Source organism: Microtus ochrogaster, linkage group LG1 (assembly GCF_000317375.1).
Source record: "Microtus ochrogaster isolate Prairie Vole_2 linkage group LG1, MicOch1.0, whole genome shotgun sequence".
Classification (NCBI taxonomy): domain Eukaryota; kingdom Metazoa; phylum Chordata; class Mammalia; order Rodentia; family Cricetidae; genus Microtus; species Microtus ochrogaster.
Genome location: NC_022027.1, coordinates 29,834,023 through 29,850,594, shown reverse-complemented (window position 1 = coordinate 29,850,594; position 16,572 = coordinate 29,834,023). Strand labels below are relative to the sequence as shown.

The 16,572-nt window shown below is 46.2% G+C and overlaps 1 protein-coding gene across 2 annotated transcripts in view; it reads left to right on the top strand.

The window, feature by feature from the left end:
* Positions 1–16,572, top strand: part of Usp46 (ubiquitin specific peptidase 46) — a 70,595-nt gene that overhangs the window by 5,524 nt on the left and 48,499 nt on the right. Inside the window, exons 1-2 of one of the 2 annotated variants that reach the window (XM_005359344.3) lie at positions 12,753–12,757; positions 13,465–13,467. The exons of the other annotated variant lie outside the window; for it this stretch is intronic. Coding sequence (XP_005359401.1) covers positions 13,465–13,467 — 3 coding nt within the window. The 5' untranslated portion in view covers positions 12,753–12,757. Of the gene's footprint in view, positions 1–12,752; positions 12,758–13,464; positions 13,468–16,572 lie in introns of those variants that run through there. 2 annotated transcript variants of the gene reach the window in all.

The following is a 16,572-nucleotide window of genomic DNA, read 5'->3' as shown; positions in this document are numbered from 1 at the left end:
CCCCATCAGCCCGAAGAGCCATCAGGGCTCCCTGACCTGTGGGAAGTCCAAGGACCGCCCACCTCCATCCAGGTTCAGTAAGTTGAGCATCCAAACTGCCCAAGCTCCCCCAGAGCCAGCACGTGCAGTAGGATCAAAAACCCATTGCCATTATTCTTGAGCCAGAAGGTCCTGGATAGATGTACTGCAGAAGCTAAGAGACCTTGGATGCAAACCCAAAGTACTATATTCAGACTGGTCTTAAACTCAGAAATCCACCTGCCTCTACCTCCTGAGTGTTGGGAGTAAAGGCGTGCGCCGCCATTCCCCAACTCTAGATTTCTAATAATAATAAACAGTCTCATAATGTGCATGAAGAGATAACTTATTTCCATGACTCATTAGTTCTGTTTGCAAAGATAACTGGCAACTGAACGTGGAGTTTACTATATCAGTTGGGAGAGGTCACACTTCTGAATGGGGTCCATTCTGGTCATTGTTAGGTGTTTAACGAATGCAGCCTGAGGAAGGTGGGTTAATGTTTAAAGGAAAAATATCTGCTCTCCTGGCCTTCCAGGTCAGATATGTTGGAGTTACTTTAGGTCAGAACCTGACAATGAAGTCTGCAGAATTTTCTCTTTTCCTTAGACTCCTGGGGGAAGACAAATTTGAACATCAGTATTTGGCTAGAATTGAAGATTGGGGTCCATTTGAAGCCCGTTGTTCTACTTAACCATGCACTAGGTCTTGCTTATCCGTATAAGCAAGTATAGGACTAGTATAGGATCTCCAGGGCTCGGGTTAAAATTGAAAGTAATTTTGAACTCCATTGCCTTCGCAGCTAAGAGAACCTTGTCTAGTTAGAGGTGGGTCTCCTGCTCACCAGTTCCTGAGCCTGGTCTTTGTAGTTGAGGTTAAGCTTGGTGACGTCATCAGAAAGATCCCTCTTGCTGGTTGGAGCTCTAGCCTCCCCCATGAAGCCTGTGCAGAGTCAGCTGACTGGATGGGTTATGAAAGGTGGTATCTTTTGATTTGGCTAACTTGGATGGACTAAATACTTTCTCCCAACTGACTGTTAACAACCGACTGGCATTTGTGGTAATCGCAATGCTTGTCTAGGGCTTTGAAAGACCTCGATGGGCTTTGGAGAGAAAAAAACCCCAAGTGAACCAGCACAGACTTTCTTCAGATAAACACGTCCTGTATTGTTTGCCATTGCTGGGCGCTATAGGTTTTCTGCACCTTTGCTGTTCCAGGGTTATGGATTAGTTAAGGGACATTATAAGTCCCACGTTCAGCGTTCACAGTGGTGGTGAGTGCAATTATTTGCTATGGGTCCCTTATAAAGATCACGGGCAGGGGACCAGTGATTGCCCACGCTCTCCTTGCCTTTCCCTGGTTCAGCCCCCTCCAGCAACTTTCAGAATTCACAGGGTAGATAGACACAGTCCTTGGATTCCTTCCTAGGGTGAGGTGAGCTTTAGGCATCCAGAAAGGTATGTGGAATAATAGAGCCAGCAGCCAGCACTCCCCACCCAGCGAAGAAATGAACTATGACAAACACAGTTAGAACCTCTCAGGAACATTGGCACTCATCACTCCCCTCCCACGACAAAGTGGCCATTATTCCAAATTTGGCATTTATCAAATGTTTCTTACTTTTACTTGATAGATGTATGTTGACAAAACAGATATAGTACTGTCTTGTGCTTTAAACAAACTCTGTAAATCTGAGCTTATACTAATTCTCCAGTATTAATTAAATAATTGCAAGGTTTATTTAACAAGATACTCATAATTCTAGTTTACCTGCTGTATAATATTCCCTCAAATGAAGGTGCTGCCATATATTCAGCTTATTTATAACCATGGGGGCTTGCAAATTTTTCTTGTTCGTGTATTTCAATGTTATAAACAGTTTTCCACTTGTCTTCCTGGGTAAATGTTTACAGCTTCTCTGTGGTAGATGGCCAGAAGGAGATTGCTGGGTCAAAGGGAGCGGGCATCTTCTACTGTAGGATATTGACAGATTGCTTGCTGGAGCCCTTGTACCAATTTGCATTCTAGCCAGCATGGTTGGGGGAGGGAATCTAGTGGTTCCATGCTTGCTGACACTCGATATGGTTAGATGTGGCATTTTGCCAATCTGATGGGTGTGAAATTGCATCTCCGTGGTTTAAACTTGCACTTTATTCTTTACAAGCGAGGTTGAACATCTCACGTGTTCGTGTTGCTGTGTTTCTAACTCAGGATCGGTGTTGGTCTTGTCTGAACACAGGGCACGGGATGATGAAGAGGAAAATAAGGGAGACCAAAGCAAGTCGGGGGAAGTTGGGAGACATCGAAAGATACAGTGGAAGGAACGATGCCAGCCTGTTCTCTGGGGTGGGGTGGAGACTCCTGAGTGTGGCAGGTGCCTTCCAGATCTGTCCTTGTGTTAGCTAGACTTATCTCAAGCCCTGTTCGAGCTGCAGTTCATGCTTTGTTTGAACGAACTTGGCTTTGGTGAAAATCATGTCAGGCCGCTTCGGGCACGCACAGCTGCAGGGCTGGACTTGGGGAGTTTCCTGTTGACCCAGCTGCTGTTTGAAGATCTTTTAGAGTTGGTCTTATTCTGACCGTGCATTTCTTTGTCCTTTGGGTTAGGTTCTGTGCGCAGGAAGCCCCATGCTCATCATGTTTGGCTTGAATGTCCTGGTGCAAGGGCTGAGCTCAGTATCAGAAGATATCCTCTCCACCCCAACTCTAGTTATTGCTCTGTGAATGTCAGCACACTGAGCACAATAGGCACTGAAATGCTTTATAATTTAGTGACTCTTCGTAGCAAAGACTGGAGCACACCAGTGTGTTCTCTTATTAAAAATTTAATCCCAGCAGAGGCAGAGGCAGAGGCAGGTGGATCTCAGTGAGTTCGAGGCCAGCCTGGTGTACAGAGTGAGTTCCAGGGCAGCCAGAGCTGTTACACAAAGAAACCCTATCAAACAAACAAACAAACAAACAAATGAAACCAGACTCAGGGAGTCTGCTCCCAGAGCTTTTGAGTAAGCAGGTCTCAGGTGGAGCCTTGGAATCCGCATTTTAAAATGCCTAATCCTTCTTCCTTCCACTTGCCACACTCTGCCCATCAAGATTTGAGAAATACCAACTTCCTGGGCAATCGCCCCAATCTCTTAAAAATATTGTTTAGACAAAGTACCTGCCCTGCGAGAGGTTTTCAAAAATCAATGTAAAATTATTTAAGGTAGCGATTTAACTTCAAAAGCCAGAGATTGTTGCCTTTCTCCAGTTGTATTTCTTGACGTTAAACAACCGAGTTTTTATTTCGCTCTTCATTTCACAGCAGAGAGTCTGAGGACTGGCCGTGTATCACCTGTGAAGCCTTTAAAAGAAGCTTAAAAGAATGAAATCATAAACCGTCAACACAAATATGAAAAAATGGAATATACGTCATAGACCTAAATATCTACTTTTCAGTTATCAAAATGTAGCCTTATTGGGTTGTTTTTCAGATATAATGCTTCTAAACTACCACTTGATACCCTTTTTCTTATCTTACCTCCCCTCTATAACAGACCGTGTCTGAAGCTGATACGGCATTCACCACGCACGTCTTTGTGATTCTCTAGGCATCTGTCAATGTTTGTGTGTAAGACGTGCCGGGCGGCCTTTTGCAACTCTCTGGCTTTGCCCAACAATTATGGCCGAGAGTATGTTGACTCAGAAATCCAGTTTACTCATTCCGATTGCTTTGTGACAGGCTTCTTCAACTTGGCCGTGTCTCCGTTTTTTCATTCTCTTCTTCAGGGACAGGTCCGATAGCATCTAAACTACTCTGTTCTGCAAACAGGGCTGCAGCGCAGGTCCCAGCTCAGTCTTTGCACCCGCGTCCTAGAGTCCTGCAGTAGATAGGCCTCTCTTAGGATATGCCACCTGCAGTTTTATGAGGTGCTATGCTTTGGGTGCAGATCTAGGGCATCTCTAGAGGGTTCATGTGTTGGAAGCTCGGTGTGGAAGGATGGTGGGGGCCTTTTAAGAGGCTGGGCCTAATGGGAGATGGTAGGTCATCAGGGCATACCCTAGGAAGGGATTGGTGTTGTTTTCCTGGGATTCACTGAACTCTTAACATGAGATGTCGTAAGAGGGGCCTTGGTGGAGCAAGCTCTTCCCTGGGCTCTGTGGCTTCCTGCTTCCCAGTATGATCGCTCCTGGCCACATGTGCTCCTGTCATTGTGATCCATGCGTGCGAGGCTCTCACCAGAGCCCTCGCCAGTGCTGTTTTGCCTTTGAGTCTCTAACACCGTTAGCTTGGGGCCAGAGAGATGGCTCAGCAGGTGAAGGCGTTTGCTGCCAAGTTTGATGACTTGAGTTGGATCCCTGGGACCTATATGGTAGAGGGAGAAAACCTGTTTTCACAAACTGTCCTCTGATTCCACAATCTTCCAGTAGCACTTGGACTGCTGTATACCTACATGTTCATGTGCACACACACATACAATGTGTAATGTAATGTATAAAATATAATTTTAAAAGTATAAGCTAGATAAAGCTCCTGCCTCCCTCCCTCCCTACCTCCCTCCCTCCCTTTTGTCCCTTTCCTCCCTCCCTCCTAACTTCCCTCCCTCTCTTTCTCCCTTTGTTTTTGTTTTTTGGAGACAGGGTTTCTCTGTGTAACAGTTCTGGCTGTTCTAGAACTCTCTCTGTAGACCAGGCTGGACTGAAACCTAGAGTTCTGCCTGTTTCTGCCTCCTGAGTGCCGGGATTAAAGGATTAAAGAAACAAGAGCCATCATGCCTGGCTCTTGTTTCTTTATGAGACCCAGTCATGGGATATTCTGCTCTAGCAGTGGAAAATGGAGTAAATATGTTAAGTATTGCCAGAGTGTTCTGGGAAGTAGTTCTGTCCATCCTAAAGAGCTGCCAAAGAGCCTTACACTCAGAATTTCTGACTGTGTAGCCTGGCTTGGTGGAGTGTGTGTGTGTGTGTGTGTGTGTGTGTGTGTGTGTGTGTGTGTGTATGTGTGTGTTTGTGTGTGTGTATGGTTTTAAGTGTCATTGTTAATTCTGATGAGCTGCTGAGGTTGCTAAACTACCTTGTTTTGCCAAGTGAAAATGTTATTTCTGAAGGGATTTGTGTGCATGTCCGGGAACACCTGTCAGGTCTCGGGTCTCTCCTGATATGGGATCCGGGGATGGATACCTGTCAGGTCTCGGGTCTCTCCTGATGTGGGATCCAGGGATGGATCTCACCTGTCAGGTCTCGGGTCTCTCCTGATGTGGGATCCAGGGATGGATCTCACTGTCAGTCTTGTGCAGCAAGCACTTACCCACAGAGCTATCTCATGGCCCTAAACCGAGTTTGCTAACCTACCAGAGCAGGAGCTGTCAGCATGGTGCCTGGCACATTTAGGTAATAGGTGCTCAATAAATAATTCTTGATGAATGAGTAAAGAGGTCTAGCTTGGTAGCATGGAAAAATTACTTTGTAGCCAGGTGTAGCGGTATACACTTGTAATCCTAGCATGTGTAAGGTGAAGAATAGACGGTTAGGGGTTCAGAGTTCAAAGCCAGCTTGGCCTAGAAAACAAAAACAAAAAAGCCAAATCTGCAAATTTGTTCATAAATCAGTGTTTCTTTCAGCATAGAATGCAAAGAGCTTATGAAAACGTTGATTCTGATTGGCAGGTCTGGAATGAGATGGAGAGTTTGCCCATGTAGTCCCTTTTCTGGGGAAGCAGGTGCTTACAGTGGGAGCACAGTTAGAGCAGCCAGATCTAAGGAGGAAAACAGGAGGATGGCTTCCTTACCATGTGGGTGATGGGCTTGGGATTGGAATTGCCTGGTAAATCTCAGAGCCAGTCTCCTCAGGCCTTCATAAGAAGAGCAAACAACCACATGTTGTCCTCCCTGCCTTCCCGGGCATCAAAGGGACTCCCCTGTGGAAGCCCTTGGCAAGCCATGCCGGCCTTGTGCGTGTTGCTCTTTGTAATTGCCTCCCTCTGGTCGTGAGTTAGTGTCTTCCTTCAGTTGACTGAAAGCACGAAGCTCATTTCTCAAGGCCCAAGGAACCTCTGCTTTCCTTTTGACTTGCGGCTTGTGGTTAGTGGGGCTCTTCATCCAGCTTTGGGAATGGTGACATTGGGGGTACAGAGGCCAAATCTACTCCTTGTTGAGATTTCCTGGGTGCAGGATTCCTGCCATGTCTGTCGGACACAATCTAGCAGCAGGTGTCTTGGTCAGGGGCAATGCCAGTTGACACGCTAGAGTGGATAGTAAAAATTTCATGAAGCCTCACCCCAAAATGCAGAGCTACAGGCTGCCGAGAGAGAAGACTCAGTCTTGGCTCCCCGAAAAGGGCTTCCTGTCCCAAGAAATCAGCCTAAGCACGTGTACATAAGAGTCACGCTTAATGGAGTAGGGTGTGTGTGTGTGTCTGTGTGTGTGTCTGTGTATGTGTCTGTGTGTGTGTGTGTAAGCACATGTACATAAGAGTAACGCTTAATGGACTAGGGTGTGTCTGTGTGTGTCTGTGTATGTGTCTGTGTATGTGTCTGTGTGTCTATGTGTGTGTGTAAGCACATGTACATAAGAGTAACGCTTAATGGAGTAGGGTGTGTCTGTGTGTGTGTCTCTGTGTATGTGTGTGTGTCTGTGTGTGTGTAAAGAAGAGGAGGCCATGAACTTGAGAAGGAGTAGAGGGGGCATGAGAGGAGTTGGGGAGGGACTGGGAAGGGAGGAAATTATGTAAATACAGTATTCATATATGAAATTCTAAAACAATAAATAAATAGAACAAATCCACCCCTTGCCTCCATTCTAACTGGGTGCTTCAGAGATGAAGGGGGCCCTGTCTCGCTGCTTCTGTGTTGTCAGAGAGACAGCTAGAGAGAAGCCCACTGCTGTCTCCTAGCCAGCTTTGCCCTGTAGCAGGAGACTGTCGTTTATCCCCAGTCAGTCTTCTGAAAGCCAGAGTGATGCTGCAGATGACTGGAAGGCATTGGTCACGCTCTGTGCCTGGACTCTGACTACTCAGGGAGACACCTGAGAGTCAGCCACCACAGGACACTGTCATTTCAATGCCAGACATCAGCGTACTTTGATAAGTGGAGGGTTCTGTCTCATTGGTCTGGGAGAAGGCATGTGGTGTGGAAAATGAGGGCAAATAAAAAGTTTAAGTACAGTGATACTCAGAAACGTGTCTGTGTGTGTGTGTTTGTGTGTGCGCGCGTGCACACTGGGCGTTTGTGCGTGCACACTGGGGGTGAGGTACCATCTCTTCCCAATTCTTTCTTTAAAGAAAATGGAGTAGATTTTAATTTTTGTCTTATATGAATGGATACTCTGACTGCATGGATGTCCGTGTACAACTTGTGTTCTGTGGACACCGGATGAGGGCTTCAGGTCTCCTGGAATGGAGTTACAGTTGTCGTAGATGGTTCTGAGAGATTTCACTGCTTTCTACCAACCACATGTGCGGCTGGTGTTTCCCACAGCCTTGCCTTAGCTGGTGTCACCCAGAAACGCTGGGCCAGGCAGGGAAAATGGCATCTTGGTGTAATTTTTTTTTTCACCTCTTTTACTAGAAGTGTACGTGAGGAGCTGTTGATACATGTAAGAGAATAACTCAATTTAAGTTCAGCGTTTTGCTTTTAGCAATTATTTTCAAAGTTTGTTTTTATTTCCAGTCTCAGACTCCTATTTTTTTGGTAAAATACCATTTTTAAAAAAGGATCACTAGCAAAATGGCATAAAAACCCAAGGATAAATAAAACAGTAGCCTCATTTTTTTCTTCTTTCTTTTTTATTTTTGACTCAGCCTGACAGATACTGAATTGCTCTGGCCGCTTGTGGCTCTGCTTGTCGTGGCCCTGCGTTTGCACTTCTGAGCCCGGCTGGGGTCTGGTGCTAATGCTTTCAGGCAATATTATCCTGAAGTTCTGCTTGCTCCTCATCTCCCTTCTCCCCCCACTGCACTCTTTGGCGTGAGGGGAGACATCGCAGAGTTTATATTTCTGCTTTCCCGATCCGTACATTGCCAATGATGTCATTATATTAAAATGGTACCACACTGGTCTGGAAGGACGTGGCCCTTAAATGTGGCGAGGCAGCTAGTACTCAGGCATTGAGACTCCGTTCTACCCGTGCTGGGAGGAGGTTGCCTGGCTCATGGTTTTCCCTGAAGACCTTGTGAGTGGAGACAGGGATGGCAGGCTGGGAAAGTAAAAGGATGAAATGACCATGTGGTAACTTTTCTAGAGCTGGCTTCTAGCCCGGGGCCTTGCCAGGGTGGCATCTTTGGAAAGTGACAGGAAGAGAACATAGACAAGTCAGGATCAAAGGGACATCATCCACGAGGGGAGAGATCTCAGGGCATCCGATTGCCAGTGACGTTCTTGTTTCGAGTTCACTGAGGTCAGTGGCTGGGTGCCTGGCAGCTGGAAAACAGACATGGCCTCCGTCATCTCTCTTATGCTCTTGAATTGAAATTAACTTCACGGCATCATTTTACCAGTCAAAGCCTCTAGCAGATGTTCCTTTGTGGGGTGACTTCATTGCCACTGTGTAGTCAGATGTCCCAGGGGAAGCTGGGCGTCCATGTCACAGTCCTTATGTGGGATCATGTTAGGCTTCTGTCTTAGGGTTCTATTGCTGTGAAGAGACCCAGTGACCACAGCAAATCTTAGAAAGGAAACATTTAATTGGGGCTGACTTACAGTGTCAGAGGTTTAGATCATCATCATCATGGCGGGAAGCATGGAAGCGCACAGGCGGACACGGTGCTGGAGATGTAGCTTGAGAGGGCTGCATCCAGATGGACTGATGGCAGGAAGAGAAAGTGACACCAGGCCTGGCTTGAGCATTTGAAACCTCGAAGCCCACCCCCAGTGACACACTTCCTCACAAGGCCACACCTCCTGGTCGTGCCATTCTCTATGAGCTATGGGGGCCATTTTCATTCAGACCACCACATCTTCTGAATAACCTGTCCCCTTTAAAGCAGAATCATATAAGTGACAGGAACCCATGCAGTCATGTCCTTGATGAAATGCTCTGCGTCCTTGGATAGCTGGCTCCCTGTTGAAGTTCCGAGAGGCGCCAAGTAAAGGTTCTCCAACCTGGAGCCGGGGTTGTAGAGTTTGACCGCCATTGACTTCCGCCTCAGCTGAGTCCTGATCTTGGCAAGCTACTTCGGCTTCACCATCCACGCCTCTCCTTTGCCTGGGAGGTGGGGTTGGGGCTTGCCCCTTGGTGAGTTGTTGGCAGGAAGAGCTTGCTGTTGCTTAGTGGCACAGCAGTTCTGGAGCGATGTTTGCTTGCTCCTAACCAGGATGGCCATTCATAATACTCGAGGATGTGCCCAGTCAGCAGCCAGGAAACACTCCTGGCTGTCTGCCTGCTCCCTTGCAGCGAAGGAATCAGGAAAGATGTGAATGAAGCAGCCTCTGGCTTGACTTGTAGTCAGCAGCTGATTCTGGAGACAGATGCTGTGGGTTTGGATCCCTGGCTCTGCCCTTACTGGCTCAGTGAACTCCAACATTTCCGTGTGCAGGATGGGAGGACTCTGTCTTGGATTTGTGAGTATGTGAGCATGCAGATGTGCAGTGCCGGGTGTAACGGAGTAGGAGCCATTCCCCAGCCTTCTTCATTTTCCCAAATATGTTCTCTGAGCAGATGTGTCGAGTTCTCTCTGTGGCCAACATTGCCAGGTGTTGACTTGAGTCTGACATCACTTCCTGAGGAGGTTCTGGATTGACAGGTGTAACCTAGAGCTGGTGGGCTTTTCTGTAGTTAATAGTACATAGTAAATAGTTTAGATTTTGTGGGTCATAAAATCTCTGCCACAGCTCGATCGATGGTCCCACTGTTCTCCCGTGAACGCAGTTGCAATGACTGTATGAATGGTCACAGCTGGGTTGCAGTAAAACTTTATAAAAGCGGTAGCTTAGAGCGGCTCAGTGAGCTGTAAGCCGTATACAAGCTTCTAGAAGGAAGACGTGGCAACCAAGAAGTTACTCTGTCACAAACTGGGAGGAGTGCTGAAAGGAAACGGAAAAGTCTGTGAGAAGGAAAGGTCAGGAATAAGTGACATCGAAGCCTTATGGTGAGGTGGACACCTGGAAAGGGAGAGTATGCCAGACAGGGTGTGGCTCTGAGGGAGGAAGCCGTGGTCTAGTAGTTCAGCCAAGGGCCTTGTGGCCTAATCTGCTTTTGTATGCTCTATACGGTAGATGTGTTTCAGCTTGCTTTGAATAAAATTTGCAATTTTGTTCGTCCAACTCGTTTTCTCTCTTCCTCCCCTCCCCCACCATAGCCCTCCAGAGAGATGAGCTGTATTGATAGACTGAGCTAGTTTTGTTCTGTGAACTCTAATAATTGTATTCGCCCTCTCTCTGTGTGTTCCCTTGCTTTGCTACATTGTTTGCAGTATCTCTGCAGGAATTTAGAAAGTGGAGGGGTAAGATTGCACCTTATTTTCTTATTTCCTTAGAATTCAGTTCTCTGACAGGGTTTCTCTGTAGCTTTGGAGCAGGTCCTGGAACTAGCTCTTGTAAACTAGGCTGGCCTTGAACTCACAGAGATTCACCTGCCTCTGCCTCCTGAGTGCTGGGATTAAAGGTTTGCACCACCACTGCCTGGCCAGTTCTCTTTTTGCCTTTTAAAATTTAATATAATCTTATTACTTGGAACAATGATGGAAAACCATTTTGGAACATTTCCTGTCCTGGTTCTGCCAACCCCAGTGGTTCATTTCCTTCAAGCAGGTTGTAGTGTCCCAGAAAGGCCTTGTTTGTTTTGTTTTCCTCTCGTGTGTGATTACGTGCTTGCATGTATGTACGTGGCTCCCAAGGAAGCCAGGACAGGAAGCTGGATTCCCTGGGATTGGAGTGACAGGAAGTGGTAAGCCTTCCTCTGGGTGCTGGGAGTCAAATCGTGGTCCTCTGAAAGAGGAGCCTGTGCTCTCGACCACTAAGCCATCCCTGCATTCCCCTGATGAAGATTTTGTTTAAGAGGGCAGGGACGTTTATTATTTCAGAGGATTCCTGTGACCTAGGGATGCTCCTGTACCACACTAATGTCTAGCCTAGTGGATGAGCTCAGATTCAGTAAGAAGACTGGTCTCAAAGAATATGGTGGAGAGTGATTGATAGACACGGAGCATCATGCTTGCTTCCACATTCTGGTGCACACCGGGTGCACAAAGTGTGCACTCCTGAGCTCGACGTCTGTCTCTCTCCCTTCCCTCCCCCTCCTTTCCCCCTTCTCATTCTTCTCCCTCTTTCTCTCCTCTTCCCCTCCCCTTCCCCTCCTACTGTGAGGAATAATTGTCCTCACCTCCCTGGATTGTTGGAAGGATCAAAGCCTAGGTCCTCAGAGAAGCGCCTACACGATCAATGCTGCTTTCCACTTATCTGTTGTTATTATCGAGTGCACACGAGGCACCAGGTCCCTTATTCCTCCTGAGCCTTATTGGTGGCTCTTGATACGTTTCACATGCTTGGGCTGCATCCCATCCCTGGGCTGTGTGATGACCTTTTGTCACAGGAAGTCCAGGAATACAGTCCCTTTGAACATTTCGTTGTCCTATGGACATCTAGTTGATAGAGTCGCTTTCGAACATAAATCTGGAGTTTTCCCAGTAACATTTGCCATCCTGTCCTCTGTTTTACTTCACTTTCTGTAACCAATGTTGTCTTCTGTATGAATTTAGATACACACTTTGGCCCTCTCTGAGTCCCCTTTCTACTTTGTACAAAGTACAAAGAGGTGACATGTCGATCTAGGGTAAGGCCATTTATTTCTCTGGCACTGGTTTTCACACCTGTAGTGCGGCCTAGCTGACTTCCAAGGACCCTTCTGGCCCCAGCGTTTTTGTTTTGTAGTGCAGGCGCGTTCTCTCCGCCGTTTCTTCCAGACCTTGACCTTCTCGTGCTGTTGCCCTAATTATTCTTTCTCTCAGGCAGCCTCCCTCCCCTGGAGGGATTCTAGCTTGTTTTCCTTATAAATTGCCTTTAAACATTGTTTTAAAGAAGAAGTTCCTTTTTGCGCCCTCCTGTGCATTCACGGTTTGTCTTTCAAAGGGTGTTTGTTGTGTGCGGAAGCTCCCTCGGTCTCTCTAGAGGTGCTTTCGAAAGCTCACACTGCAGTCTTGTTGGAACTTGTCCCAGCTCAGAGTCTATTTTTAATAAAATTCTTTGTGTTGTTTTTCAGAAGGTTCCCCCTTTCTTCCAGCGACTGAAGTAAGAACTTTCGTTTTTTATACTTGGCATCCTGTGGTTTTCCCAAAGGGTTGGTTCTCAGTTCAGCCTCTGGTCATACAGCATTTAGGTTTTCAGGGCCTCCCGTTGCCATCTGCGCTGTTACGCTGGGCTCCCGCAGTAGGAGCGCAAGCTTTGTGAATATGATACCGATCGCCTTCGATGTTTGTTCCACCTCTCTCTCAGCCCTTGGAATAGGCAGGTTGCACGTTGGCACCAGGACCTCTGCGCTCCAAAGAGAGGTGAAGGGTCAGAATCCTGGCAAGAAAAGGCAGGCAGCAGTGAGGGATGTGCGCACACGTTGCTCGCTAGTGTAGAGGATTAGCTTACTCAACTTTTACTGAACTTATTAAATGTGAATTCCAAAATAATATATCATCAGAGTAAAAAAACTAAGAGTTAAAAGGATAAAAAGGAAAGCCCTGGGGACTGGAGAGATGGCTCAGTGGTTAAGGGCATTGATAATTCTTGCAGAGTACCCAGGTCCAGTTTCCAGCGCTCATATTGTGGTCAACCATCTGTAATGTCAGTCCCAGAGGATCCTATGTCCTCTTCTGACCTTGGTGGGCACCAGGCACACAAGGAGTGCACATACATGCAGGTAAAACATGCATACACATAACATAAATAAATCTTCCAAAAAGAAAAGCCCCCTTATGCTTCATATCCTGTGGTTTTCCCAAAAGGATTGGTTCTTCTCACCCCTTCGCCCCCTTCTCTGGCAGTGTTATTGCTATTTTTTTGAGTGTAATCCAGGTGCAGTGGTATTTATTTGTCTGTAATCCCACCTGCTGCGGAGGCTGAGGCAGAAGGATGACATGAACCTAGGAGTTGAGCTTTATTTGGGACAATGTAGAGAGAACCTTTTCATAAACAAACAAAAAAGGCCACAAACAAAATGAAAACAAACCCTCAAACCAAAAGCAAGTAGTTTTTCAAATATTCTGGAAATTTTCACTAAAATGAATACAGCGGCTTGCAGGGCTTTGGTCCCCTTGTTCCTCAGAATTAGAAGAATTATGTGGAGCACATAGCAGGCACAAACAGAGCAGTTGTATGCTGCCTGAATAAAAGACCTTTCCAGGGTTGTCCTGTGTACTTTGTCCCTATGCCTGTGTCTTACTTATCTTTGTCTTGTACAGTATTTATTTATTTATTTATTAATTATGTATACAATATTCTGTCTGTGGGTATGCCTGCAGGCCAGATGAGGGCACCGGACCTCTTTACAGATGGTTGTGAGCCACCATGTGGTTGCTGGGAATTGAACTCAGGACCTTTGGAAGAGCAGGCAATGCTCTTATCCTCTGAGCCATCTCTCCAGCCCCATGTCTTGTACAGTTTTGCAGAGCAGTAGTACCTAAAAAGAAATTTTACTTTAAAGATTACCTACAGAGAAGGAGTGAGTTTAATTGGTAAAGCATTTGCCTTGGATTCTGGAGGTTATGAATTCATTTCCTGTGCTACAAAAATAGAAATACTGGCGTGGTATTTTGCTATATAGATTACTATAATTATTTCATCAGCCTGTGATACTTTTAACTTTTTCTATTACAACCCTTGCTGCAAGGCCTGTTTGAGACACTGGCTGCTGATTGTCCCGTTAATCTCTACTTTCTATGTGTAGTGTAAGAGAAATTTGTAACATCATGAATGTTTGGGTGATTGCCACCTATGCTCGGGTCCCTTGCAGCTGTGTGGCTCTAAGACCGAGATTCTTGATCAGAGGGTTTATAAGCAAAAGTATCTGCTGTAGCTCTGAAGAGCCTCCTTACAAAGGGGGCCATCCCTCTATTTCCCCTTTTGCTGGGACAAAGGTTGTTTGGTGGCAGGAGTTAGAGTAATCGTCTTGGTTCCAAAACTGCAAACGGACACTTGCTCACAACAGAGTGACAAGATGTGAGGACCCTTTGTCCTCAGCACCGCAGGGTGGCCACACCAGACCTACACTGCGTCTTCTTGAACGTTTCTGTGAAAGAGACAAATGAATTTTCATTCTGTGAAGTCACAATATGAGTTGGATCGTTGTTACACTCTCTGTACCTACGTACACACGTAGAGTATATCTATATAATAAATTAGAGTAGAACTGCAGGGTTGAGGGACATGGTCACTTGAATTCTCGATTGATTCCACCTAATTAACCTTTAAGCACTGGTCATTACTATCATCGAGTGGTGAGATAGTCGCCATCATGTCTATATTGCTGTGTCATGGATGCCTTTACGTTTAATGGCTGTAACCCCCAAATCTGTTGAAGATGTACAAAGATTCACATTACCAAAGGAAAATGCTGGGATGTAAAAGCAAGAGCTTCGTTCCAAATGTCAATATCTGTTATATTCTGTATCCATGGAAACCAATTCCTGTGTGTCTATAAAGGGAATGGGAGAATGGGGAAGTGTTGGAGGGTACCACTCATGCTTCATTGAATAGTGCATTGAGAGAATATGCAGACCTGTGTCCAGATTATGCACACAGTGGCATCACAGACATCCATGATCATCCCTGTCTGTGCCTATCCACGTGACCATCCATTTAACTACAGATACTATGGACCTACTATGTGCTCATCACTGAGAACATGGTATTGGGAAGGTCATATGGTCTTTGCTTGCCACATTGTATAGATAAGATTTTAGGGACCAAATGTTAATGATTATATAAATAGTAATGTTGTCACATGTCGGGGAGACAGTGTGCATGGAGAGATGTGGAGGAGGTGTATTAGTTTCTTCTTCCTGCTGTGAGAACATTTACCCTAGTGGCTAGAGAGGCGGCTTAGAAGGCAAGCTGTGCAGGTGTGGGCACCTGCATTCCTGTCCTAGCGTCCAAGTAAAAAGACAAGTGTGGCAACTTGTATCAGTAATTCCAGAGCTGGGAATGAGATGGAGGTGGGAGTGGCATTAGGGTTTACTAGCTGCCAGCTCTAGGTTCAGTGGGAGACCCTGCTTCAAGGGAATAAGCTAGAGGGTGATAGAGTATGACATCCAATGTCCTTCTCTGGCTTCCATATGCTTGCACAGAAGTATGTGGACATGCACACGTATGTGGACATGCACACACATGTGTAAACATCACACACGCACACACACACATACACACATACACACCTTAAATTAGTAGCTCAAAAAGAGCAACCTTATTTCTTACAGTACGTGGCCAGGTTGCTCACTCTCCTGAGGTTCTAGGGTGCATCTGCTTCCTGGCTTTTGGGATTCCTTCAGGTTGCCTGTGTTCCTTGACTCATGAGCCGCTCTGTCTCCTTGGCCAGAGGTGTAGTAGTTTCAGTGTCTCAGAGCTCTGTTTCTGCATCGTCTGTCTTCACTCGTGCTGACCCATGGGGTTATGAGCATCTTGCCAAGTTCATCTACCTTCTAGAGCATCCAGAACAAATGTTCTGTATCAATATCCTTCATTTAGCCATATCTGCAAAGTCCCCTTTGCCATGCATTCATTGTGATGGAATCCAGGGGTAAGAATGAACATCTGGGGAGGGAGGTCATTCTACCAGTCATATCACTGGTTTTGCAGAGAAAGGCTGCCCTGTGAAGAGTTCCCTGAGATGCTGGCCTCTAAAATTTAGACTTTTATGCTGTGGGATAATGCTCTTGTACACTGTAAATATTTGTTACTTGTATTGGTTTAATAAAATATAGATTGACAAGTAGCCAAGCAGGAAGTATGGGTGTGGCAGTCAAACTAGAAGAATTCTGGGAAGAGGAAAGGCAGAGAGATGCAGTTGCAAGCCAGACACAGAGGAAGCAAGATGAGAATGTCTTACTGAGAAAAGGTACCAAGTCAAGTGGCTGTTAAACATAGGTAAGAATTATGGGTTAATTCAAGTTGTAAGAGCTAGTTAGTAATAAGCCTGAGCAACAGGCTAAATGGTTTATAATCAATATAAACCTGTGTGTTTTTATTTGGGACTGAACAGCTGCAGGACCTGATGGGACAGACACTTCCATCTGTACTTCTAAGGGACAGGCAGGGGAAAGGGAATAGAAAAGAACTTGGGTGACTGGAGACTGGAAAGCAGCCATTGGTCTAGGCAGGGTGTGCAGGACAACGAGTGACAGGCAAAGTTAATGACAGCAGTGAAAACCACTAGTGGGATTCTAAACAGTTTTGTGTTTGAAAAGAATCCTCCTCCTGCGTGCTTAGGGGTGGCTAAGGAGGATGGTGGAGGCTGTGTAAGAGCTGGTGGCGGAGTGGATGAGAGATCCTGCAGCCTTGTCTAGCTGCAGCTGAACAAGAAGTGTATGGAGTAGAGAGATTGGAGGAGCTTGTCAGTAGAGCACAGAGATGGATGGGGAGGAGCTTGTCAGTAGAGCACAGAG